We start from the raw sequence: 26,348 nt of genomic DNA on the forward strand, positions 1-26,348 counted from the left end.
TGATTGTTTGGAATTCCTCCGGCAAAACAAGGAGTTTTCTTGGCCGACCAAGAAAACAAAGATCTCTTACCCCCAAATCCCTACATAGAAATCATCAACAGAAGGAAAACGATATATTTCCCCTGTAAAAAAAAGCAGCTTTTTGTTTTTACTGAAGCAAACGACAGTTGGTATACACAATCTGATTACTGCGTATTAAAAAAGTGAAATAATAATGAGAAGCTTACTGTGATAATCTCTCCCTTCGGAATCTTTATCGTTTCCGCTGGTATCTGCAATCCCAGCATCTGCCAGATTTTTTTCTAATGCTGATCTTGCAAGGCTTGGTAAAAACCTGGAAAAACAGGATAAATGATGAGGAAAACCAAGCAATAACCCCTCTGATTTTTCAAAAATCTCAAATACTATAAATGCTCACAGGATGTAATCTTCTGATTACTACTGCTCTCCTTTTCAACATACACACCCCACACATCTACCACTCTCATGTACTTAGAGGAAAATTCCCCAGCTTTTCCCTTTTCTTTCTCAATTCAGTGTTGAAATAATGAAAAAAAATTAATCAGCCCTATTTATGAAGCACTTATTGTGTGCAGCATACTGTACTAAGCTTGGGAGAGTAGGACAGAATTAACAGGCATGGAATTTACAAGCTGGAGGGGTGAGAGAGCTAGATGCTAAAATAAATTACAGATAAGACAATGGAAGTAAAGATTAATAATAATGATAATAATTATGGTATTCGTTAAGCGCTTACTATGTGCCACACACCGTACTAAGCACCGGGGTGGATACAAGCAAATCAGGTTGGACACAGTCCCTGTTCCACGCTGGGCTCACCAATCTCAATCCCCATTTTACAGATGAGGGAACTGAGGCCCAGAAAAATTAAATGACTTGCCCAAGGTCACACAGCAGACAAGTAGTGGAGCCAGGATTAGAGCCCAAGCCTCTATCCGCAAGGCCATGCTGCTTCTGTACTCTCCCAAGTGCTTAGTATAGTGTCCTGCACAGAGTAAGCGCTCAGTAAATATGACTGATTGAGGGATTCCACGTATTTATACAGTCCTTTCATTTTTCCAAAACACTTTCCCATCAGTTTTATAGTCCATTAAGAGCCCTAAATTGGAAAATCACTGGGCTAGAAGACTTTTCAAACTCCCTTTCCCCCGTGACTCTAGAATGCTCCCCGAAAATACGAACTTCCACACCCACCGGGAGTCAGAAAGACAGGAATGCAACTGGATACCTGGAAAAGCAGGCTTTATTTACAGCTCTGTGAAGCCCTTCGTCGGGATACTGGGACATCCGGCGGGAAATCCTTAGGAGTTGCCGTGTAGATAGCGATGCTGCCAAAGACTGGGCCTACCCAAATTTGAAGGTAGTTCATCAGTTGCCTCATTTACAGTATCCTACAAGTTCCTTTATTCATCATCATCATCATCAATCGTATTTATTGAGCGCTTACTGTGTGCAGAGCACTGTACTAAGCGCTTGGGACGTACAAGTTGGCAACATATAGAGACAGTCCCTACCCAACAGTGGGCTCACAGTCTAAAAGACTTCAAACACCACAGGACACAACTCCCTTCTACACAGTGGTCCTTCTTTATTGCCAAAAGCAGTCGAAAAACTAACAATCATAATCATGCTTTAGGAATAAACACGGCCTCGCTTCGGTTTCAAATACCCCTGCTGTCAGGTTAAAAAAAGATTTTTCAACTAATTGGTCCCCAGCATGAATTTAGGTCATAGACCTAATCCTTCTGTATTCAGTGAACATGGCAATACTGAGCACTTTATTTACAATGTGAATTAAATTCCTTATTTGCCCACAATCTAATTTCTCTGAGGCCTGGAGTACATCTTCTTCCTTCTTGTTGATTTTATTTTGTGATAGTCTGGGATAAATGGTACGACTGTAAAGGAAGCCTGAAGGATTTGTTTTAAATCCTACATCAAAATCCTCTCATTTAGTGTATTTTCCAGTATCCACAAGGAGGTTAGGCAATGGGGTCGTTTTAAATAAACCAGAACAAACCACAGAAATACCATTTGTCTTGAAATCAGTACCAGTACTTCATCCATCAAAAACAAAAAAAAATTGGCGGCATAGTCTTTGGCTACGAAAACTGTTAATTGAAAAGACATGCAATCCTTTGCTTTCACTTCAGAAAGGAGCACACAAAAAAGCCCTATGTAACACACATGCTTTTGGTCGGGAATGTATAATATTATATGAATTGTATAATATTAGTGCAATGTTAAGTTTGGGAAATGCAATAAACAAATAAAGAAATTCCACTGAAAGACTGATTCAGAAATATAGCCTTAAGACAAGACTTAACAACACTAATATACTGAAGGATGAATCAACGAGAAAAACAAAAATAGAACTACTTTTGGCAGAACAATTCTCGAATGGTCCCAATTCATTCATCCATCTATTGAGCGCTTACTGTGTGCAGAGCACTGTACTAAGCACTTGGAAACGACAATTCAGCAATTAAGAGGGACAATCTCTGCCCACAATGGGCTTACAGTCTAGAAAGGGGGAGACAGACATCAAAACAAGTAAACAGGCAACAATAGTATCAATATAAATAAATATAATAATAACAATAGTGGTATTTGTTAAGAGCTTACTATGTGCCAAACACTGTTCTAAGCATTGGGGTAGATACAAGGTAATCAGATTGCCCCACCTGGGGCTCAGAGTCAATGCCCATTTTTCAGGTGAGGCAACTGAGGCACAGAGAAGTTAAGTTGCTTGCCCAAGGTCACACAGCAGAGAAGTGGCAGAGCTGGGATTAGAACCCATGTCCTCTGATTCCCAAGCCCGTGCTCCTTCTGCTAAGCCATGCTGCTTCTCTAGATTTGTACACATCAAAACGAGTAGACAGGCATTAATATAAATAATAGAATTACAGATATGTACATATGCACACAAGTGCGGTGGGGAGGGGGAGCTGAGGAAAAGGGGGGCTAAGTCTGGGAAGGCCTCCTGGAGGAGGTGGGCCTTCAGTAGGGCTTTGGGGGTGGGGGGGAATTGTGATTGTTAAAGTGTCCAAATGTCTTCTGACTTCCGAAATTGTGACAAACGATTGTGTCTTGTTTAATAGCTACAGGTTGCCTTGGAATAACCATAGCCAATATTACAAATCAAACAGCAGTGAGCAACAGCAGCAAATAAGACCAGACCTGGCGGTGTGGTGGAGGTGAGGTCAGTCAATCATATTTATTGAGCACTTACTGTTTGCTGAGTACTGTATTAAGTGCTTGGGAGAGTACAACAGAACAATAAACAGACACATTCCCTGCCCACAGCGAGCTTACAGGCTATGGGATGGGGGTGCTGACACCACCGCGGCAAAATAATTAATAACCAAATGCGATCCCACCTGCTCAGAAAGAGAAGGCGGCCCGTATATAGCTCGAAAGCCCTGGTTTGGCCACCCCAGAACAGACGAGAACTACCTTTTCAGGGTTGCCAGACTGTCAAGGGGGTAAATGAGGGTGAAGACAGAGGAAACCCAACTTCAAAACATCATACCTTTATCAAAATTTACGTTAAACTCTCAGAACATCAATGGGACAATGGGACCGCCTCGCCAGAAAACCAGACTTACCGTTGGGTCTTGAGTCGCCCGAAGTTTGTGTGTTAAAGTCATTAATTTCTCTATCACATCCTGAGGTGCGTTCGGAACCTAAGGGAACGGAAAGATGATAAAGGAAGAAGAAGCATAACCACCCAAGACCTCAATATCGATTCACATACGGGACAAAGTGATTTCCTCCTCAAAGGGTTTTAATAGTCACCCATGAAGGAATCACATACTATCAATCAATTGCATTTATTGAGCGCTTACTGTGTGCAGAGCACTGTACTAAGCGCTTGGGAAGTCCAAGTTGGCAACATATAGAGACAGTCCCTACCCAACAGTGGGCTCACAGTCTAGAAGGGGGAGACAGAGAACAAAACCAAACATATTAACATAGTAAGCGCTCAATAAATACGATTGATGATGATGATATTAACAAAATAAAATAAATAGAATAGATATGTAAGCACACCGGTAGGTACCAAGAATCAGGTTGGGCACAGCCCTGTCTAATATAGGGCTCACGGTCTTAATCCCCATTTTACAGATGAGGGGACTGAGGCACAGAGAAGTTAAGTGACTTGCTCAAGATCACACAGCAGACAAGTGGCGGAGAGGGAATTCGAACACAGGTCCTCCGGTTTCCAGGCCCGTGCTCTATCCACTGGGCAACAATACTTCTTTGCATGGGGCGCCCACTTTTACAAAACTGGCTCTGACTGAGACCCCAAGGCTGAGTCCCATGTAGGACAGGGACCGTGTCCGATCTGTTTATCTCATAGCTACCCCAGCGCTTAATAGAGTGCTTGGCGCATAATAAGCGCTTAACAAATACCACAATTATTATTCAGACCCCAACTGGGGTCCGTCAGGACAATGTCTCATCTGATTATCTTCTATCTACTCCAGCGCTTAGCTGGAGAATAACAATAATTGTGGCATTTGTTAAGCATGCAACACTAAGCACTAGGGCAGATACAAGCACATCCAGTTGGACGCGGTCCCTGCCCCTGTCTTCAGCTCCGTTTTACAGGGGGGGGAACTGAGGCACAGAGAAGCCAAATCACTCGCCCGAAGTCGCACAGCCGGCAAGCGGCGGGGCCGGGATTAGAACCCAGATCTTTCTGAATCCCAGGCCCCCGCTCTAGCCACACTAGTTGTGAGGCCACACCGCCTGCTGTGACAAACCCCGTCTCATGATGCTCCAGTCGGTCAGAGCGTGGCAGCTTCTTACCATTCCCTTAATCACTTGTATCTCTTCGCTTCTCACAAGGGGCTTGACGTGATGGAATAAGAACATGGTAAGGAATTCCGGGCCGAGCCACTGCTGCGTGCCACTCCCTGCGACGGGTGGTTCTGCCAACGCAACGATTCTGAAGGAGGAGTGGATGGGCAAGATGAACCTGCGACCGAGAAATCAGAAATTCACTGATTTGGGTACCCGGCTGCTACCCAGGGCATGGACGGTGGTGATCTGCAGGATGGTGGGTTGAATTATTCTTATTAGGTTCTTATTTAGGATAGTTGATTGGTAAACACGGGAGAAACAGAACGAGAAAACGTAATGTAGGGTACTTGTCCTATTTCTCCACGGTCTCCTCACCCCAAGCCATCATTCTATGATATGTACTGAACTCCTACTGGGTGCAAAGCAGTGTAATTTCCAATCTGTGATGAATTATAGACAGGAAAGAACAGGAAAAGGGGAATGGGGTTTAAATAATAAAGCACATAAAATATAGACAAAAAACCTAGAGGGTAAGCATACTGAAGTGATTAATAATAATGATGGCATTTGTTAAGTGCTTACTATGTGCAAAGCACTGTTCTAAGCGCTGGGGGGAATATATTGTGATCAGGTTGTTCCACGTGGGGCTCACAATCTTAATCCTCATTTTACAGATGAGGTAACAGGCTCAGAGAAGTTAAGTGAGTTGCCCAAGGTCACATAGCAGACATGTGGCAGACCGGGATTCAAACCCATGACCTCTGACTCCTAAGCCTGGGCTCTTTCCACTGAGCCACGAAAGTAAGGAAGTTGCAACTGGGAGGGGAGACTGAAAATTCTGGAAGGAAGACTTCCTGGAGATATAACTTCTAAAGGACTCTGAAGATGGGGAGAATTGGGGGGTTTTTTGGGTGGGAAAGGAGAGAAAATTCCAGGCAAGGTGGAGGAGGTGACAAGTTTGGCCATGGAAGGGATGAGAATGAAGCCTCTTGACTAGGTTATTAACTTGATAAGAAGTTCGAGCTGGTATTTGAAAGTCACAGAGCTGATGGCCAGAAGTTTCCTCTTGCTGCTGAGAGGAATGGGCAACCTCCATTTGCTAGCCTCCCTTTATGGAATAGCTAGAAAGTGTAATTTGAACATACAATCAACTGTACACAAGATTCTTTTACAGGGTAATTAATTCCTGTAAGAGGAAACTGAGTAGTGGAAAAATCCCTAATTACCAAAGCTAATTTATGTTTCTCTTAACCAGGGCACCGAACTTAAATTTATTCAATCATATTTATTGAGCGCTCACTGAGTGCAGAGCACGGTACTAAGCGCTTAGGAGAGTACAATATAACAACACACAGACACCTTCCCGGACCATAATCATTTCATATGATACTATTAAAACTCTGATCTATCACCAACTAGGGATCACAATCTGAAGTCACCTAAAATTTTTTAATTTTTTTAAATAAATCTCAAAAATGAAACAGCCTCTTAATTATTGACCAGCGTATCTGAGGATAAGTCGATGCAGCAGATCTTATATTGTACTCTTCCAAGCTCTAAGTGCTCTACACACAGCAAGCACTCAATAAGTACCACTGATTGACTGTTCAATCAATGGAATTTCCAAAAGTGTCTGGGAGAGAAAGGTGCTGGAGGGAAGGAAGTCCAGCAGGATGGCAGGAAAATCCACCACTTTCCCCGCTACCCCGCACAAACTTCCCTGCTATTTCTGCTTTTTCGTCACACTCTCCGACTTCACGCTCCTCACGACAAATTTCCATGCATCACTGAGAGTAGTCAGTGGAGTGCATTAAAACAGATGACCCCGCTCTGATGCATAATCATAATTATATTAATTTATTAAGCACTTACTATTGGCCAGGCACTGTACAAAGGGCTGGGGTGGATACAAGCAAATTGGATTGGATACAGTCCCAGTCCCATGTGGCACTCACAGCCTCAATCCCTATTTTACAGACGAGGTAACTGAGGCTCAAAGAAGTGAAGTGGCTTGCTCAAGGTCACACAACAGGCAAGTGGCGGAGCCGGAATTAGAACCCAGGACCTTCTGGCTCCCGGGCCCATATTCCATCCACTACACCATGCTGCGTCTTATGATCAGAATCAATCAGAAGAGGACTGAGTGCAGGTTATTTTGGCTGCGGAAAAAGAACTATGCACTGATAGTAATAATAATGATGGCATTTGTTAAGTGCTTACTATGTGCCAAGCACTGTTCTAAGTGCTGGGGTAGATACAAGGCAATGAGACTGTCCCAAGTGGGGCTCACAGCTTTAATCCCCATTTTACAGATGAGGCAACCGAGGCACAGAGAAGCGACTTGCCCAAAGTCACACAGCTGAGAAGTGGCAGAGCCGGGATTAGAACCCATGACCTCTGACTCCCGAGCCTGCGCTCTTTCTACTAAGCCGCGCTGGCTCAGAGTAAACTGCCAATCCAGCAGGGAAGAACTCTTGGCTCCTTAATATAGTATCATGATTTTTCTCTCGCAATCTGGAGATATTGGGGCTCAAAAAGAAGCACCCCGTCAGTGCTATAAGAGGTGTTTCCATTTGGATGAAATGGTAAAATGAAAACATTCGATGCTGTTTTTCATAACCTTAGGGCATTGAGCAGGGCTCCGTGAGTCTGACTAGAAGATAAAGCTTCCTCTCTTTGATTAACCGGCTGCTGGGACCCGTCTCCCTGGTGCTGGGATTCTGCCACAAAAGTCAGAAGTTTCATGGTGAAATAAGCAATTCACGTGTAAAGAGTAAGTAAGCCAACTGAACTGGGAGACTGTAGTATGAAGATAGAACGTGTGAGGAAAAAAAAACCTAAAATGACAAAACGAATTCACCGTGGTACACATAAGAGGGGCAGCAATGGATTCATAATTATTACTTCAACACCTGGACAAGGGACAAAATACAGCACTTAACACGATCAGTGTGTTTTTAAAGCTTTAAAAAAAATCAATGCTCTGAAAAGAAAGTCATTAAGGAATACTGAATCACCTTTAAATACAACCTGACCCAGAAATCTCTGGAAAGAGCCTTCATTATAAGAGCAACAGGCAGCACAGATGGACTTTTTTTCCCCAACTAAAAGGGCAAGCGAAAGCGTCCCCAAGATTACCTCTTCTGGAGCTGCTCATCGGACAGCTGAAGTTCTTCTTTTAAACACTGGTATCGGTCTTCCCTCAGCAGCCTAGTGCCATCGTAGAGGGTCAGCTCTCTGTCTTGGATTAACCTGTCGGTTTAGGGGTCGGAGATAATGAAAGAAATCTGACTGAGACATCTCCCCTTTAAATTCTTCCGATGCACCATTTCAGGGATGATTCTTCTGCGGGTAAGGAGTTTCTGTTTGATACCGAGGTGGATGGACAGCCACTGGAGCTTCTTGAGGAGTGGGGAGGCATGGACTGAAAGCTTTTTAATTTTATTTATTTATTATTTTAAGCAAAATGATGCTCTCAGCCAAGAGAAGTATGGACTGGAGTGGGGAGAGGCAGGAAGTCGAGAAGCCAGTGAGGAGGCAATCGCAGTAGTCAAGGCGGGATAGGATAAGTGCTTTGTAGCACGGTAACAGTTTGGATGGAGAGGAAAAGGTGGATTTTGGCAATGTTGTGAAGGTTGAACTGATAGGATTTGGTGACAGGTTACATATGTGGGTGGAATGAGAGACATAAATCAAGATCAACGTCAAGGTTATGGTCTTGTGAGATTGGGAGGACAGTGGGAATATAGGACTGTAGAAAACTAGATTAGATAAAACTCTAGACTGTGAGCTTGTTGTGGGCAAGGAATGTGTCTGTTTACTGTTCTATTCTACTCACCCTTGGTACAGTGCTCTGCACACAGTTAAGGGCTCAATAAATATGACTGAATGAATAAGGAGTTCCGTTTTGGACATATTTAATTCAAGGTGATGGGAGAGCATCCAGCATTAAGCGTTTAGTACAGTGCTCTGCACACAGTAAGTGCTCAATAAATACAACTGAATGAAATCCAGGTAGAGATGTCTTGAAGGCAGTTGGAAATGCGAGACCGCAGGGAAGGCGAGAGGTCAGGGCTGGTGATGCAGATTTGGGAATCATCTACACAGAACTGATTGTACTCTCCTAAGGGCTTAGTACAGTAACAATAACAGCTCAATAAACACCACTGACTGACTGACAGCAGAATAATATCTTGTGAACAAAGGGTCGCAGGCAGTGAAATGCAATTGGCCGAGCCCCTACTGACCTTTGCAGTACAGCGAGGGTGCCAGCATTGACTCGATGAATGCCGTCCAGCACGGCGAGCTTTCCTTCCAGGGCAGCTGTAACGAGCGGCGATGATCGCCAAGCCGTATCTCCGTTAGGAAGAGTGTATCTGTGCTGCAGCAAATCACGAGCTGTCATATCCTACGGGCGATGACAAAAACACCGGTATGAGTATTTACGGGCACTGGCCTTCAAACGATGTGTTTTTCCCCTCGACGGAGTCCAGCGTGGAAAAATAACCCAACTAAAGAGCATCTCCATTTCAAGGCTTTCCCATTCTACTGCTTAGGAAGTTTCATTTCGAGATTTTCCCATTCTTTTATTTATCTCTGACCATAAACGCAATACTAAACAGCTTCCTCTTGAGGATGCTTTTCTTTTCCCACCTAGACTTATTTGAGCCCCTTAAATATGATGTGAATGGCAGCGATTTCCACCTTCAACAGCACTCTCTTGTTTTGAGCAGGATCGACTGTTCAGTTTTGCAGGAAGCAGCATCGGTCACCTATTTTTAAAGCAAGAGAGTTCAACCTGATGCGCGGGTTGATTGGTAGCCACCGGAGATTTTTGAGGAGGGGAGTAACATGCCCAGAGCGTTTCTGGACAAAGACAATCCGGGCAGCGGCGTGAAGTATGGATTGAAGTGGGGAGAGACTAGAGGATGGGAGATCGGAGAGGGGGCTGATACAGTAGTCCAGATGGGATACGATGAGAGCTTGAACGAGCAGGGTAGCGGTTTGGATGGAGAGGAAAGGGCGGATCTTGGCAATGTGGCGGAGCTGAGACCGGCAGGTTTTGGTGACGGCTTGGATGTGAGGGGTGAACGAGAGAGCGGAGTCAAGGATGGAGCCAAGGTTGCGGGCTTGTGAGATGGGAAGGATGGTAGTGCCGTCAACAGTGATGGGAAAGTCAAGGAGAGGTCTGGGTTTGGGAGGGAAGACAAGGAGTTCAGTCTTGGACATGTTGAGTTTTAGGTAGTGGGCAGACATGGAGATGTCCTGAAGGCAGGAGGAGATGCGAGCCTGGAGGGAGGGAGAGAGAGCAGGGGCAGAGATGTAGATTTGGGTGTCATCAGCGTAGAAATGATAGTTGAAGCCATGGGAGCGAATGGGGTCACCAAGGGAGTGAGTGTAGATCGAGAACCGAAGGGGACCAAGAACTGAACCTTGAGGAACCCCTACAGTAAGGGGATGGGAGGGGGAGGAAGAGCCTGCAAAAGAGACTGAGAATGAACGACCGGAGAGATAAGAGGAGAACCAGGAGAGGACGGAGTCTGTGAAGCCAAGGTTGGATAGCGTGTTGAGGAGAAGGGGGTGGGCCACAGTGTAGATCAGTGGTCCTAGCATCTCTCCTATCCCGCCTTGACTAGTGGAGGCATCTGCCTCCTCGCTGACCTCCCGACTCGCTGTCTCTCCCCATTCCAACCCAGACTTCACTCTGCTGCACGGTTCATTTGGCAACAAAAACGTTCAGTTCATGTCTCCCCACTCCTCAAAAACCTCCAATGGCTGCCCACCCACCTCCGCAAACAGAAATTCCTTACCACTAATTTCAAAGCAGTCAATCGGCTCACCCCATTCTACCCCTCACCTTTTTAATCTTCTACCACAGCACAGCCGGTACACTCTGCTCCTCTAGGACCAGTTTACTCACTGGGTCCCGATCTCATCTATTTCACCGCCAACCCCTTTCACACATCCTCCCCTTAGCTGGAACTCCCTCCCCCTCCATATACAGCAGACCACCACTCTCTTCACCTTCAAAGCATTACAGACGTCACATCTCCTCCAAGAGGCCTTCCCCAATTAAGCCCTCTTGGACATTTGATGTTCGCCCCACTCCCAACCCCACCGTCCTTATGTACCTATCTTTAAATTACATTATAAATTACTTATTCACTCACGTTAATGTCCGTCTTACCCCTCTAGACACTAAGCTCATTTTGGGTAAGGAACATAGCTGCTAATTCCGTTGAATTGCATCTCCCAAGTACTTAGTACAGTGCTCTTCACATAGTAAGCTCTTAATTATCACAACATCAAATGATACCACAACATCCAACAATACCCCCAACATCCCTTTGTATAAGCTTTGGTAACTGCAGATAGAAACGTGATAGCTTTGCTTATAGGAGCAAAATGCAAAAACAGAACCAAGCCAAATCAGATGGCTGTTTCTGATTTTTTCATTCTTCCCTTTTATCCCTGGATTGCCAAAACCTCAGAATCTCACAAAGTAAAAATAGAACAAATGATGTCATAAAGCCTGTAGCATTTCCTGTTAGAGTTTCCTTAACTGCCTTAAAATAACAGAACATGAGTGAGGTCTTGTTCAGTCAATATTACTATCATTGTCTGGCCCTAAAATCTTACGTCCGGTCCTTGGAAAACAACAGATCATATTCTTCCTACATTACATCTTCTCAGAATGCTATGCTTGTTTTAAATCTCTCAGGAGAGAAACCTCAAACAGCATAAAACTGAGTTAGAAGATCTTCTGTGGTTATGGAAAGCGTTAAAATGATGTCTGAGTACAATGAATTCATTTTGCATTTTACACTCCCAGTCTTCCATAAGGCTTAAACTAATATTGTGTCAGTTAAGTGAATTTTTCCAACTCTACCTTGAGAAGTCCAAAAGATTTAAAAAAATCTACTCCATAACCTTCATAAAGTACGTATTTCATAGTCTGGCTTCAGATTGGTCAAAATTACCTTCACTGAATGCTGATTAAAAAAGAATCATCCTTCCCTGAATGGAAAAAATTATGAATGATTATGGATTATGGATGCATACACACATATGCATAATAAAACCTTATGCATAACATTTATATACCTGTGCATAAGGCTATATACATACATATAAGTATACATATGCACATATATATGCAAATATATATGCACATATATATGCAAATATATATGCACATATATATGCAAATATATATGTACACACACACACACACACACATATGTATATTTATCTGTCCATAAGGTTAGAAAAGAAATAGCTAGAATTCTAAGGGCTTCCCAGGATTACTTTAAATAACCTGCATTGTCCTTATTAGAATTATATCCTTTTGGAACATAAATGGTTTCTGTTAGAAATGGCCAGAATTCAAAGCGATTTAAGAATTTGCATGAAGGTACATTTATGTGCGGTAGAAACATTATAATAATTACGTCTGTATTTACTTAGGTCATAGAAAATTAGGTAAACAGAGCCTGTACTCATTTCTAGATGTCCTGAAAAACAAATTGAGCTATTAAGATTCTAAACATGCTCGGTAATCATAATTCCAGGCACCCTTACAAATTCATTATTCTTCACTGTCATCCATGTTTGGTCCACACAGAAAAATGTTCTCTGGTTCTACATCTGAGGTAGAAGTATTTTTAAACTTTTCCTTGCTTAAATGGCTTTTTTTCCCCCTCTAACAAGAACTACTTTTAATTTATTGGGTAGAGGAGATTTGAGTGGCTTCAAATAAAACGTGAGGTTAACGTAATCCCATTAACAAAGCAGTATCGCTCAGTGGATAGAGACAGGGCCTGGGAGCCAGCAGGACATGGGTTCTAATCCCAGCTCCGCCACATGTCTGCTGTGTGACCTTGGGCAAGTCACTTAACTTCTCTCTGCCTTGGTTACCTCATCTGTAAAATGGGGTTAAGAATGTGATCCCCATGTGCGATAGGGACTGTGTCCAACCTGATTCATTTGCACCTACCCCAGTGCTCAGAGAGTTGAAGAAGGGGGAAGGGGAGTGAGGAACTGGAGAGGACTAGGGGAGATGATTTTAGGGAGATCATGCCTGAGAGTTACAATTTTCTCAATATGGTGGCCAGCTAATTAGCGACAAGCAGCACGTCAAGGGACGACCCGATGGCCTTGTCCCTCTGGGTCATTCATTCGATCACATTTACTGAGCGCTGTGTGCACAGCACTGTTCTAAACCCTCATGAGAGTACATCAGACACATTCCCTGACCACAACGAGCTTACAGTCTAAGGACCAATCAATCAATCGATCAACTGCATTTACTGAGCACTAACTGTGCGCAGAGCACTGTACTAAGCAATTGGGAGAGTACAATATAACAATTTAACAGACACATTCCCGGCCCACCTCGAGTTTACAGTTTAGAAGGAGGGATAGACGTTAAAAGAAATAAATTACGGATATGGATAAAAGTGCTACGGGGCTGGGAGGGGGGATGAATAAAGAGAGCAAGTCAGGATGACCCAGAGGGGAGTGGAAGAAAAGGAAAAGGGGGCTTAATCAGGGAAGGCCTGTTGGAGGAGATACCACGGGAATTCTCTACTCGGAACATTTGAGGTCCATCATCAATCATATTTATTGAGTGCTTACTATGTGCAGAGCACTATACTAAGCGCTTGGGAAGTACAAATTGGCAACATATAGAGACAGTCCCTACCCAACAGTGGGCTCACAGTCTAAAAGGGGGAGACAGAGAACAAAACCAAACATACTAACAAAATAAAATAAATAGAATAGATATGTACAAGTAAAATAAATAGAGTAATAAATATGTACAAACATATATACATATATACAGGTGCTGTGGGGAAGGGAAGGAGGTAAGATGGGGGGGATGGAGAGGGGGACGAGGGGGAGAGGAAGGAAGGGGCTCAGTCTGGGAAGGCCTCCTGGAGGAGGTGAGCTCTCAGCAGGGCCTTGAAGGGAGGAAGAGAGCTACCTTGGCGGAGGGGCAGAGGGAGGGCATTCCAGGCCCAGACATTTTGAGATCTGTGTTAGTGACAAACTGCGGAGAGGTGGCTACGGCAGGCAAATGTTTAAAAAAAAAGGCAGGTTTCCAAAAAGGCTTGGGTGGACTAGGGGAGATTTGGGCACGATGAGCTCAATGGTGTCAACCCGTACCATGTCCCGTATTCCGTACGGTGTCAGACATTTACACACGGTGCACACAACATCGCTGTCACCGCTGGTCACCCCAGGGAGGAACGGGAATATTATTTTCTGCTTCAGCACAGCCTGGGGTCAGGGGTGGTACAAGACATTCCCGCCTCATCTGGAATTCTTTGTCTGTCGGGGTCCTTGGGCCCTTCATCCTATTTTCTTCCCCTAGTCTTGCTTTAATTATCGTGCTTATTTTTGTCCCGGTTGCACAAAGGCCTCCTCCTGTGCTTTCATAAAGGTAATAAATGAATGTTTCATAATAACTAGGTCTGAGGAGAGTACATAGAAAACGAAACAGTACCCAGCAGCTTCAATTTAATCACATGGCAACATTTTCCTGGGAGCAGTTCAAGTGATATTAATGAGCTGAAATATTAAATATGAAGTCAAAACGTTCCTTTTCAATGGCTAGAAGGAAGATTCCTGCCCTGTAAATCGAGTTTTATACTATAGGATGTTTTCCACATGGTAATCCTGTAAATTACAGCATAAGCCATTTTACAAATATTTTTATAAAAACACTTCCAAGTTGAAATTGGTATATTTACTGTCCCTCCAGAAGAAGTCAGTCCATTCAGTTTCTGATTTCCCGGTACACACACTTCACCGACTGCAATTCTATTCACTAATTTAAAATAAAATACTCAAATACTCTAATACGCCCAGCATCTGAGGTAACCTAAATGCTGACATGAAGCCTTATATATTTGCCAAAAATAGACCATCTGAGCCATGATTCTTGAAGTTTTAAGGGTTGAAAAAAAAACCCCCAAAGGAGTAATATTCATATCTCAATAATAATGGTATTTGTTAAGTGTTTACTATGTGCCAGGCAATCTACTAAGCGCTGGGGTCGATGCCCTAAGCCATGCCGCTTCTCTCTATATTGAACTACAATGTTGGTCTATATGTGCGCGATAAATGCCACTGATTGATTGCTCCTAAATTATGCCAATCCCAAGGGGGTGACGGCTTGCCCTTAACCCCAGGGAATCGGTGCCTAGGGTACGGAGGTATTTAAAGAGTAAGAGAACCATACTGACAGACAGAGAATGCTGCAGATTTTTTTAGGATGAGGTAGAGAAATTTGGATAATTCAGAAACCCCCAGAAACTGGCTAGTGAGCTTCAAATGCCAGGCAATGGCTAAAAGGCTGGATGCTGGTGAAAGACGTAAACCTGGATAAGACACAAGAGGATCCGTCATCAATCAATTACATTTACCGAGCACTTAGTCAATCCTACTTATTAAGCGCTTACTGTGTGCAGAGCACTGTACTACGCACTGGGTAGAGTACAACAATAAACAGACACAGTCCCTGCCCACAATGAACTTACAGTCTAGAGAGGGAGACAGACATTAATATAAATAAATTATAGATCATCATCATCATCATCATCAATCGTATTTATTGAGCGCTTACTATGTGCAGAGCACTGTACTAAGCGCTTGGGAAGTACAAATTGGCAACATATAGAGACAGTCCCTACCCAACAGTGGGCTCACAGTCTAAAAGGGGGAGACAGAGAACAAAACCAAACATACTAACAAAATAAAATAAATAGATCCGGACATAAGCGCTGTGGGGCTGGGAGTGGGGATGAATAACGGGAGCAAGTCACCTATTAGGTACAGAGTACTGTACTAAGCACCTGGGAGACTACAGCACAACAGAATTGGTAGACACGTTCCCAGCACTCAGTCTACAGGAGAATGCGTGTATGGATTCTATACAGAAAAATGCACAACATTTTCATGTGGGAAAGGAAATTTTATGAGGAATCAGGCGTAGCCCAGACGTTATCCAATGTTCTTTCTCTAACGGTGATCGTTTTATTTCAGTCTTAAAAACTGCAGCTGAATCATGCGCGGTTTTCATTTCAACTAGGGCTTAAATGGGGGAAGAATTTCTAGAAATTCTCAGATCTGGGGAAATCTGGGGTGAAAGGAGAGAAGGGGCAGGCCACTGACGCATAGTGCACAAGCTGGGAAGTCACGGAGGGAGGAAAATCTGGTTCTCTTTTGAGCACCACTAACGTCCTCCTTGCCACACTGAACAAATGAAAACCACATAAACCAAGGAGAATGTGGCACTGGTTTAGCCTGAGTCCTACACTGCATTATAAAACTTTTTATAAATGTACTACAAATTTCTTTCCTCAGGCTATGCCTTTTTCATATAAAACAGTTTCAAAAATAACCTTCTAAAAATAACCACATGTTCACATCAGTAAAACCCCAGTTTAAGGGTAGCTTTTTAACTCCTTAGATGACTCTTTAGGATGATTACTGGGCAAACAGATGTCCATTCACTTCTTTCGCTGGGTTCTCTAAAAGGAATCAAGCCTTAAATGCTTGATTATATGCAGTGGAGGAAATTCACCCCAATATGCAGTGGAGGAAATGATAAACCGATAAATTAAGAAACAGAAAAGAGACCCTTCGTCACATTACCTCAACAGCTTCCTCTAGTACTTGTACATTTATTTCTACACTTATTTGGCAGGTGGGGATATATGGATGATTAACTGGACAGTCAATTATTTTTTGAGATTATCCTCATTGTAAATAGTTTTATTTTCTATCTCCCATTGGGATAAACACTCCAACAGCTCTCCCTATCTTCTATCAGTCCTCTCTGCTTTATGATGAGTTCTCCTCAGTCAATCTAGAGTTATATACCCACAGCTCTATGAAGAGGAAAGAGAGAGAGAGAGACAGAGACATATCTGTATTACTGTTTTTTCAGAAAGGGCTATGGCACGTAACTGGAAATTGAAGGGTGGGTGAGAGGAGATGATATCTCTGTAACTAATGGACGTGCAGAGAAACATTTGTACCTTCCTTCCCCCTAAGGAATAGAGAACAAGCGAGTAGGCAAGGAAAAGTTTTTTGGGGCTTTTTTTTTTTGGTGGTTTTTCTTTTTTAGATTATGCCCGACTCCTTAACAGCCAAAGCGACCACAGCATTGTGTAGCTGTACCTTAGCGCCGTGGGGAGGGAGATTCAAGATGCTCTGTTGTACCCGTGGTCCGGGGTGGCCAACAGAGAGAGAGAGCCCCATCACAGCTGGGGATGGACCCACTCCGTGTTTTCCTTGGTATCTTAGGGGTGCCCACGACTCCCCGCCACCAGACCACACGGCTCCAAGGTGGCGGACCGGCCAGGAGGTAGAGATCAACAGACCGTTGGAAGATGAACTAAGGACGATGAGCGGGGACCATTGGAGAACGAGAGATGCCGGCTTCCTGCTCAACCACCGGTGAGAAGCCATGGAACCGGACGGATGAGGGTTCGCTCCTGGGGGAGCATCTTCGGGAGGGCCGATGCGGAGCTGCCTTGGGTCAGCTTAGGGTGGGCTTACGCGAATGCACGGAAGTGTGAAAACCCCGCCAGTGTAAGCGGCAGGCGCTCAGTACGTGTACACTGCTCAGTGCCTGGCTTTGGCGGTCGTGGGCTGAGCCCTCACGGGAGGGAGTGGAAGTAAAAGTGCCTGTCTTGGAGCAAACTGTGGAGGAAAGAACCTCAACTGACTCGCTCAAAGCCCGGAGGGTTTCTGTAAGGTCGTCTTAATAGGGCTGCCGTTTTTAGCACCTTGGAAAAACTCGGTTCAATCACACACAAAGTAAATCAACAAGCACATCACACAGATAGTCCAAACCAGCGAAAACGGGAAGCCAGTGTGGTGAACGAGAATACACCCCAAATTTCTCAATTATAAAAACGTTACTTAAAATGAAGCTGCTTTCCAAAATGGGAGGAAGAACGTGCCAGGCAACTAAATCTACACCAGAATTAATTTTCCCATGAAAAATACCACCGGAAAAAGGAGAAAGTGTCGTCTTTAAAGATGACTTAACTGGCCACAATCTGTCTGGCGGCCAACAACGAGGAGGAAAACCCTTGGGGACAGTCAACAATAATTTAAAAATATACATGAATCAAATCACGCTCCACCAGTGAACAAGCCAGCGCCTTTTCTTCCTCAAATGCCGTCGGGTCGTTTCCGACCCAGAGCGACTCCGTGGACATACTCTCTGCAGAACATCTCTTCTTCTGTCATAAAGCCATTACGGTGTGCCTTTTACCAACCCTATATTCAGCGTGCAATGTTATTACACAGGTAGAATCTACTCAGGAACCTCCTGGTAACCCTCAAGCCCAAACTGCTTGGATTTAACCAACATCCTTACAGCTATCAACTTCCTTCTACAAGAACCGTGGTCCCCTAGCACTCTTCTCACAATAAAGCATTTCAGTTTCAGACAACTACAAAGGGAGAAAATTCCACACCATTATCACACCTTGCACTGTTGTGTTATTTCACTTCTTTTCCAGAGATTTGCAATTTCATACTAAATAACTCTTGAGCATGTCCATTAATAACACATATACCAGGCTATTTATATAAAACACGAGACAAGGAAGTGACACTTTACCTGATACAGCATAATAGGTTCAATTTTGTATCCTAATAGATCAGCAAACTCCTTGGCCAGGACTGTTTTCCCACAACCCTGCAAAAGCCAAAGCACGCATTAAGAGAATCAGATTCTAAAATGGAGAGCAGGTGGACAGACTGGTTTGCTAGGAAGACGGAAATCCTTACTTTTCCTCCAATCAAACACATGTCCTTAATCATATGAGACTGCATCATTTCGGCCAAGAGTTGCTCGTGGCTGGAAGTTTTTATGAAACGCTCTGGTTTGGATTGGCGACTTACAGGCTGAGTCCCAGAAGGTACCTATAATTAAACAGCGGTAAACAGGAATTCAAGGAAGTCATTATTATCATTCAAATGAAACTGGCTGATTATCATGCTTATAGCTACTTATGTGTTACATATCACTTCCTCCTATCTTCTTCACTACGTGAAAAGCTCCATTAACCCAAAATCCCTATTACAGTTACTTTTCCATGAACTAGAGATAATAATAATGGCAATGTTACATTTACAAGGCTTTATTCAATTATCCAATCTTAACACACATTTTTAAAAACCTAAACATCATCCCCAAACAATCAGAGGCATTTATTGAGCGCTTACTGTGTACAGACCTCTGTGCAATACAATACAGTTGGTAGACACGATTACTGTCCTAAAAGAGCTTACAGATTAATAGGGGAGACAGATATGAATATAAATAAAGGCTATGTGCATAAGTGCTGTGGGGCTGGGGTGGGATATCAAAGCGCTTTAGAGTGATGTGGGGCTGGAGGGAGGAGGAGACAGAAAATCATATGATGCTTTTAGCCCCTCCTAATATATAGTTTCTTCCATGAAGAAACTCCAAATCCCAACTCTTGCTTTCTATCCCGTTCCATATCCGATCCACCAACTCTTCTTCTGCCCACAGTCAGTCATCTCTCCCCCCAATACGTCTGTGAGGTCGAGAGTACTATGAATTACCATCCACATTTTCCAGAAAGAGAAACTAAGGCAACAGAGAGATTAAATGACTTAAACAAGATCAGGGTCAGAGATGAACCCAGAAGACAGCTCTCCTGACTTCTCCCTCTAATTTTCCAATTCCAGTTCTTCCCATTCCAATGGGAGGAGCGGCATGGTACAGTGGATAAAGCATGAGCCTGGGATTCAAAAGGTCATGGATTCTTATCCCGGCTCCACCACACGTCTGCTGGGTGACCTTGGGCAAGTCACTTCACTTCTCTGCACCTCAATTACCTCATCTGGAAAATGGGGATTGGGTCTGTGAGCCCCACATGGGAAAGGGACTGTGTCCAACCTGATTTTCTTGTACCACTCCAGTGCTTAGACATAGCAAGCACTTAACAAATACCATATTTATTATTATTATTATTATTATTAATTCTGCCTCCCGGCCTCCTGGCCCCCATTCCCACCTAGATCGAGGAGACAGAAAAGGGGCTAATCTTGAAGAGTGAGAGAATCCGTAAAACTTCACCTTGATAGTGACTTCTCTTTCAGCCACCTGAAGAGTCACTGCAGCCTGGGACCTGGAGTTTTCATCTTTAATCACCTTCACAATCTTGCCGGGGAGACTGGAGCTTTTCAAATCCGCGACTTCAAATCGCTACAAAACACAAGCAAGAATTCAAACTACCTTTGAGGAAACTGGACGGGGGCTCCGTTTGGGCAGGATGTCACTGTTCGTTAACACGCGAGAAAGCTAGACACATTTGGAGACAGGACTGGATGGGGCTTTGACTTCTCAGAAGCACTGCTCACCTGCTACACTGGACTTGCTCCATGTGCAATGAAAATGTTCTTTAAATACACAAAGTGAGGGGCAGGGACACACAAGCATTACTTAAGGGGGTGCAAAATAGACCTGGTACAGACAGATGAAAAGATTTAGACCTGGAAAAGAGATTACTTTGGACTGACAATACTAGGCAAAGAAGACACACAACGGATAATTTTGGGGAGGATGCCTCCACAGGAAAAGGCGCCAAAGGAAATGGACTCCGATCGCACTGAGGGTGAGTTTTGGTTAATTCAATAGTATTTACTGAGTGCTTACTCTGTGCAGAGCACTGTACTAAGTGCTTGGAAGAGTACAAGAATACAAGAGGTGCGTAGACACGTCCACTGCCCAAAGTGACCTTACAGTCTAGAGGGGGAGAATGATAATGATAATAATGATAATAATTTGCTGTATTGTACTTTCCCAAGCGCTTAGTACAGTGCTCTGCACACAGTAAGCGCTCAATAAATATGACTGACTGAACGATTGAATGAATGATAATAATAATCACTGTGTATGTTTAGCACTTACTTTAGCTTGTACCTACCCCAGCACTGGAGGAAGAGCTTAACAAATGCCAGAAAAAAAAAAAAAGAATGCAACCCTCGAGTTTTAAAGACCTAGGGCTTCTTCTCTTCCCTGGTTAATGCCCTTACCTGATTCCACAAAAACAGCGGTAAGCTAAAGAGTCCTAGTTGAAGTGATGTGCATTAATGTGCTTTGGAGAGCCCAAAACTTGATCTGATCAATGAAAACATTTAACCAAGACAAAAAGTAGTAAAATTACAACATTAAATAGCAATATAAATATCTGCCAACATAAATAGGTCAATTATATTTGGGGGGAGGCGCATCTGAAAATTCAGCACAACTCTTTTTTTAATGGTACTATACTAAACAAGTTTCAAAGCGCACTCTTTCGATTTTAATCGGCAAAGAGATACTTTCTAGTACTATACAATGTGAAATGAACTAAACAGGTCTTCCATTATATGTTATTCAAGTCAGTCAACATACTTCCAAGGGCTGGGAAATCAGTCGACAGAATTTATTGAGGGCTTACAGTGTGCAGAGCACTGTACAAAGTACAGAACAACAGAGCTGGCAGACATGTTCGCTGCCCACAACAAGCTTACAGTCTAAAGACAAGCTGACAGAGGGATGGAAAGGGAAATATTAAAGCCAAGGTATGCTTTGTGGGGGCTATCCCCAAGAATTGCTTTTACTAAGCACTTACTCTGTACTAAATGCAAGGGATAGCCCATGGACATGATCCCTGCCTTCAATCAATCATATTTATTGAGCACTTACTAAGGCAGAGCACTGTACTAAGGACTTGGGAGAGTTTGATATAACAATATATCGCACTCATTCCCTGCCCACAATGAACTTACAGTCCAGAGGGGGAGACAGACGTTAATATAAATAAATAAATTACATGCGGGTCGTTGTGGGGTGGGGGGAAGGAATGAATGAAGGGAGCAAGTCAGGGTGACTCAGAAGGGAGTGGAAGAAAAGGAAAGGAGGGTTCAGTCAGGGAAGGCCTCTTGGAGGAGATGTGCCTTCAATAAGGCTTTGAAGTGGCGGGGGGAGTCACTGTTTATCCGTTATGAAGAGGGTGGGCATGGACGAGGGTAAGAGGTCGGCGGCGAGATAGACGAGATAGAGGTAAAGTGACTAGGATGGCAATAGAGGAGTGGAGTATGCGGGCTGTGTTGCAGGAGCCCACTGTTGGGTAGGGACTGTCTCTATGTGTTGCCAATTTGTACTTTCCAAGCGCTTAGTACAGTGCTCTGCACATAGTAAGCGCTCAATAAATACGATTGATGATGATGAAGAGGAGAAGCAAGGTGAGGTAGGAGGGGTCATGGGGATTAAGTGCTCTCTCTCTCTCTCTCTGAAAATGTTTACTTATGTATACATGCACACACTCAAACACATACACGCATTTTCTCATCCAAACATATTACCTCATATATCCACAGTGAAATTTATGCTGTCAAACTGACCAATTCTCTGATCTAACGATCATTTTAAATTGTATTTCTCAAGTCGAAAGTATTAGCCACCTGCACAAAATGGTGCTACTGATCTTAATGAGCGTGCTCAATCAAATCAAAATAATTGTTCTTGATCATGTTTTAAAAGCATTTAAAGCCACTTGGATTTACTAGGATCACAGTTTCTGTGACAGTAACATTCAGAACCTTCTGAAGTACTAACTAGCCAGGATTAGAAAAAAAAATCAATGTAAAAACCATAAAACTCCCAACATCACTGCCTTTTTAATACTTTCCTGAGCCACTTCTTTGAAATCATAAATTTGAAGATTAAGGCAAAGCAAAGGATCCAGAGAAGCAGCATCTTTAGGCCAATAAGTCTGTCATTTTCTCATTTAAATTGTATTTCATCTGGGAATGCTATGCTATTTTAACTACATGTTTATAAGGAATCTCATGAAATAATGCCCTCCTTGGAGCCACCATTGATTTTGGAATGAGAAAGCTATGCAATAAATACCTGATGAACTGCCATCCATAGGTAAGATGAGAATTAAAATCCTGTCATTAAGTCACTGGCATTGAAACATATTATCTACTTGCTGGGTAAAGCAAAAAGCTCCTTGGGCATATATAGCCTAAGTAAAATGCAGCTAAAATTTAAATTAGATAAGTGCCCTATCTTTCTTGGGTACTTACCTTTAATAAATCTTCCACCGCTGTCTTGCCTTCGTGACTCAATAAAATCTTGTAAGGATAGAGCCACTGGATTATATGGTGGATTGACATCGCAGGGAAGGAATCCTAATTAGAATTTAAAATATACATTAAAATGATCGCCATCCAAGCCAACTCATGTACATTTAAATTGATGAAACAGAGAAACTGTATTGGTGACAAGAATAAGATAAAGGAGCATAATTTTACAAGTACGAAAAAGTACAGAAAACACACTCCAAAAAAGGAACACGGAGCGCTTGCTCAAAAGTTAACTGCAAAAAATGAGACAGATTGGATTCAAGATTAATTTGAACAAATTCACCAGTTTTCACTGGTTTGGAGGAAATGGTGGGGAAATAGGATATAACTACATTAGTATGTTCCTTTGATAGTGCTTAACGACTACTAGAAGAACTCAAAGTGACTCCTTTGACAAAATTATCAGGGAATAATGGCTTTCTAAAATTTGCGTCTGGCAGAAGAAAAATACACATAGCCTTTTTCAGTCCATTCCTTACTGAAACCAAAACGAAACCTCTATTCATTCTTATGATTGTGACAACCCTCCTTCCCCTCCCCACAGCACCTGTATATATGTTTGTACAAATTTATTACTCTATTTGTTTTACTTGTACACATTTACTATTCTATTTATTTTGTTAATGATGTACCTCTAGCTCTACTTCAATTTATTGTGACGACTTGACACCTGTCCCCAAGTTTTGTTTTGTTGTCTGTCTCCCCCTTCTAGACTGTGAGCCCGCTGTTGGGTAGGGACCGTCTCTATATGTTGCCAACTTGTACTTCCCAAGCGCTTAGTACAGAGCTCTGCACACAGTAAGCGTTCAATAAATACGATTGAATGAATGAATGAACTGTAGGTCAAACAAAAAATGGTCATACATCCAACTGATGGTTAATGCTCAAATGATTATTTAGCCATCAGTGTCAAAATTTCAACAACAATAAAAAAAAATTAGTGGGAAAGTTTTAGAGATGGTCTTAGACAGACTTTAAGCAAGGACAGGTGCTTAGGATGCTTAATTGCTTCACTGCCAATGATCGTTCGAAACAGCATTCCTAAACTGGGATAATTAACACCCCAGTTATATATTTATTTTATATATTTTATATTATATAATTTTATATTTTATATTATATAATTTCATATTTTATATTATATAATATTTTATATTATATAATTTATTATAAATTAACATTTATAAGGATTTATACATGTCCTTTATATGTAAAGGATGCCCCCCTGATTGGGTACTGAGGTAACTGAAAAGGCCTTGGGGGCTGATATATTTATTTTTTCAATGGCACTTATTAAACGCTTACCATGTTCCACACACTGTACTACGCCCTGGGGTAGATATCAGCTAATCAAGTTGGACACAGTCCATGTCTCACAAGGGGCTCCCAGTCTTAACCCCACTTTGCTGATGAGGTAACTGCGGCACAGAGAAGTGGTTTGCCCAAGGTGCGTTCATTCATTCAGTCGCATTTATTGAGCGCTTACAGTGTGCAGAGCACTGTACTAAGCACTTGGGAGAGTACAATACAACAACGGACAGATTCCCTACCCACAACGAGTTTATAGTCTAGGCGGGGGGGAGACAGGATGCAAGTGGCGGAGGTGGAATTAGAACCCAGGTCCTTCTGATTCCCAGGCCCAGGCTCTATCCGCTAGGCCACACTGCTCCTCACTAGCTCCTGACACTATTTCCTTGTTGCCTCCGAGCAGTATAAGATCTTCTCAAAGCGTGTGCGAGGAGTCACACCGTTTTCGGTGGCAGTATTACAGGCTGCCCTTTCAACGATCAGCTGTGATGCAGCACAGTGGCGCATCTTTACACGGCCTGATTTTAAAAGCAAGGGATGATCGGGAGTCACGGGACCCAGGTTCGATTTCCAGCTGCAACCCCTGTCCTGAAGTGTGACCTTGGGTAAATCCCTTAACCCCTCTTGCAGAGGAATGAAACATCTGTTCTTCTTTCCTTTAACACTTTGACCCCCACATGGTCCAGAGATTAGGCTGACTGGGAGGCTTTCCTATCCTCGTGCTTGGCACAGTGTTTGGCATGGAGCACGCTCTTAATAAATTATTTTATCAACCCTATTAGGCTTTCGCCCCCAACAGCCGTTTGGGTTCCCAACTGTCAACAACTATACATTCACCTTCCAGGCTGTGTGGAGATAAACCCAGTTTTGATGTCCACAGGCTAGATTTCAGTCCGGGCTTTTGCTCTTTGCCATTCTGTCACACCGTAACTTTTTGCTAATAAGGGCACACAGGTGATTTTGATGGATGTGCCTGCCACCAAACAGGGTGGGAACAGATCTCCCAACCATGGCGATAGAGCATAGGCCTGGGAGCCAAAAGGTCATGGGTTCTAATCCTGACTCCTCCAACTGGTCTGCTGTGTGACCTCGGGGAAGTCACTTCACTTCTCTGGGCCTCGGTCACCTCATCTGAAAAATGGGGATTGAGACTGTGAGCCCCACATGAAACAAGGACTGTACCCAACTCGATCTGCTTGTATCCCCACCCCAGCACTTAGTACAATGCCTGGCATAAAGTAAGCGCTTAACAAATACCATCATCATTATTATTAATAAGGTCACTCAGAAGTTTCGTTCTGTGGAACATCAGTTTGATAATCGACTGACCAAAGGACATGCTGATTTTCTTGATTTGGTTTTCTAATTCCTTGTCTTCAGTGATCTCCATAAATAACTGCGTCCCAGGCCCATGCTCTTTCCCCAGGCCACGCTGCTTCCTTTTCCTTAGCCATTTTCAATCTACCTAGTCATTACTTGTTCATACTTACCATGATTTTAACTGCACCCGATAAACTATCTATTGGAAAATCGGGAAGTCCGAGAATAGAAGATTCTTGGGAACAGAGGGTGGTAGCAACAGACAACAGCTGAGATACCCTAGCAGGAAAAAAAAAGACCATTTTCTAGCATTAATTTTAATTTTATAATCAGGTAATTTTTAACCTACTTACGTACACAAATATCTAAAATCAAATCCTCTTCTCCCACTCCCATCTGCGTCACCCTTTGTTCTTCCCCACCTCCAGCCCCACGGCACTCAAGTACATAGCTGTCGCTTATTCTAGTCTGTGAGCCTACTGTTGGGTAGGGACTGTCTCTATATGTTGCCAACTTGTACTTCCCAAGCGCTTAGTACAGTGCTCTGCACACAATAAGCGCTCAATAAATACAATTGATTGATTATTCGTTTGATTGATATGTCTCCCCCACTCTAGACTGTAAGCTCATTGTGGGCAGGGAATGTGTCTTTTTATTGATGTATCGCATTCTCCCAAGTGCTCAGTACAGTGCTC

General features: G+C 43.1%; 1 protein-coding gene across 2 annotated transcripts in view; it reads right to left on the reverse strand.

Annotated features, from left to right (window-relative positions):
- Positions 1-26,348, reverse strand: part of VWA8 (von Willebrand factor A domain containing 8) — a 155,534-nt gene that overhangs the window by 88,878 nt on the left and 40,308 nt on the right. For both annotated transcript variants that reach the window (XM_038762124.1, XM_038762125.1), the window contains exons 8-18: positions 25,824-25,932; positions 22,966-23,070; positions 19,964-20,092; positions 18,646-18,780; positions 18,476-18,553; positions 9,078-9,238; positions 7,969-8,082; positions 4,837-5,005; positions 3,630-3,707; positions 1,250-1,365; positions 228-334 (exon numbers count right to left, since the gene is read on the reverse strand). In XM_038762124.1, coding sequence (XP_038618052.1) covers positions 228-334; positions 1,250-1,365; positions 3,630-3,707; positions 4,837-5,005; positions 7,969-8,082; positions 9,078-9,238; positions 18,476-18,553; positions 18,646-18,780; positions 19,964-20,092; positions 22,966-23,070; positions 25,824-25,932 — 1,301 coding nt within the window. The remainder of the gene's footprint in view (positions 1-227; positions 335-1,249; positions 1,366-3,629; positions 3,708-4,836; positions 5,006-7,968; positions 8,083-9,077; positions 9,239-18,475; positions 18,554-18,645; positions 18,781-19,963; positions 20,093-22,965; positions 23,071-25,823; positions 25,933-26,348) is intronic.

The sequence above is a fragment of the Tachyglossus aculeatus genome, chromosome 20 (assembly GCF_015852505.1).
Source record: "Tachyglossus aculeatus isolate mTacAcu1 chromosome 20, mTacAcu1.pri, whole genome shotgun sequence".
Taxonomy (NCBI): domain Eukaryota; kingdom Metazoa; phylum Chordata; class Mammalia; order Monotremata; family Tachyglossidae; genus Tachyglossus; species Tachyglossus aculeatus.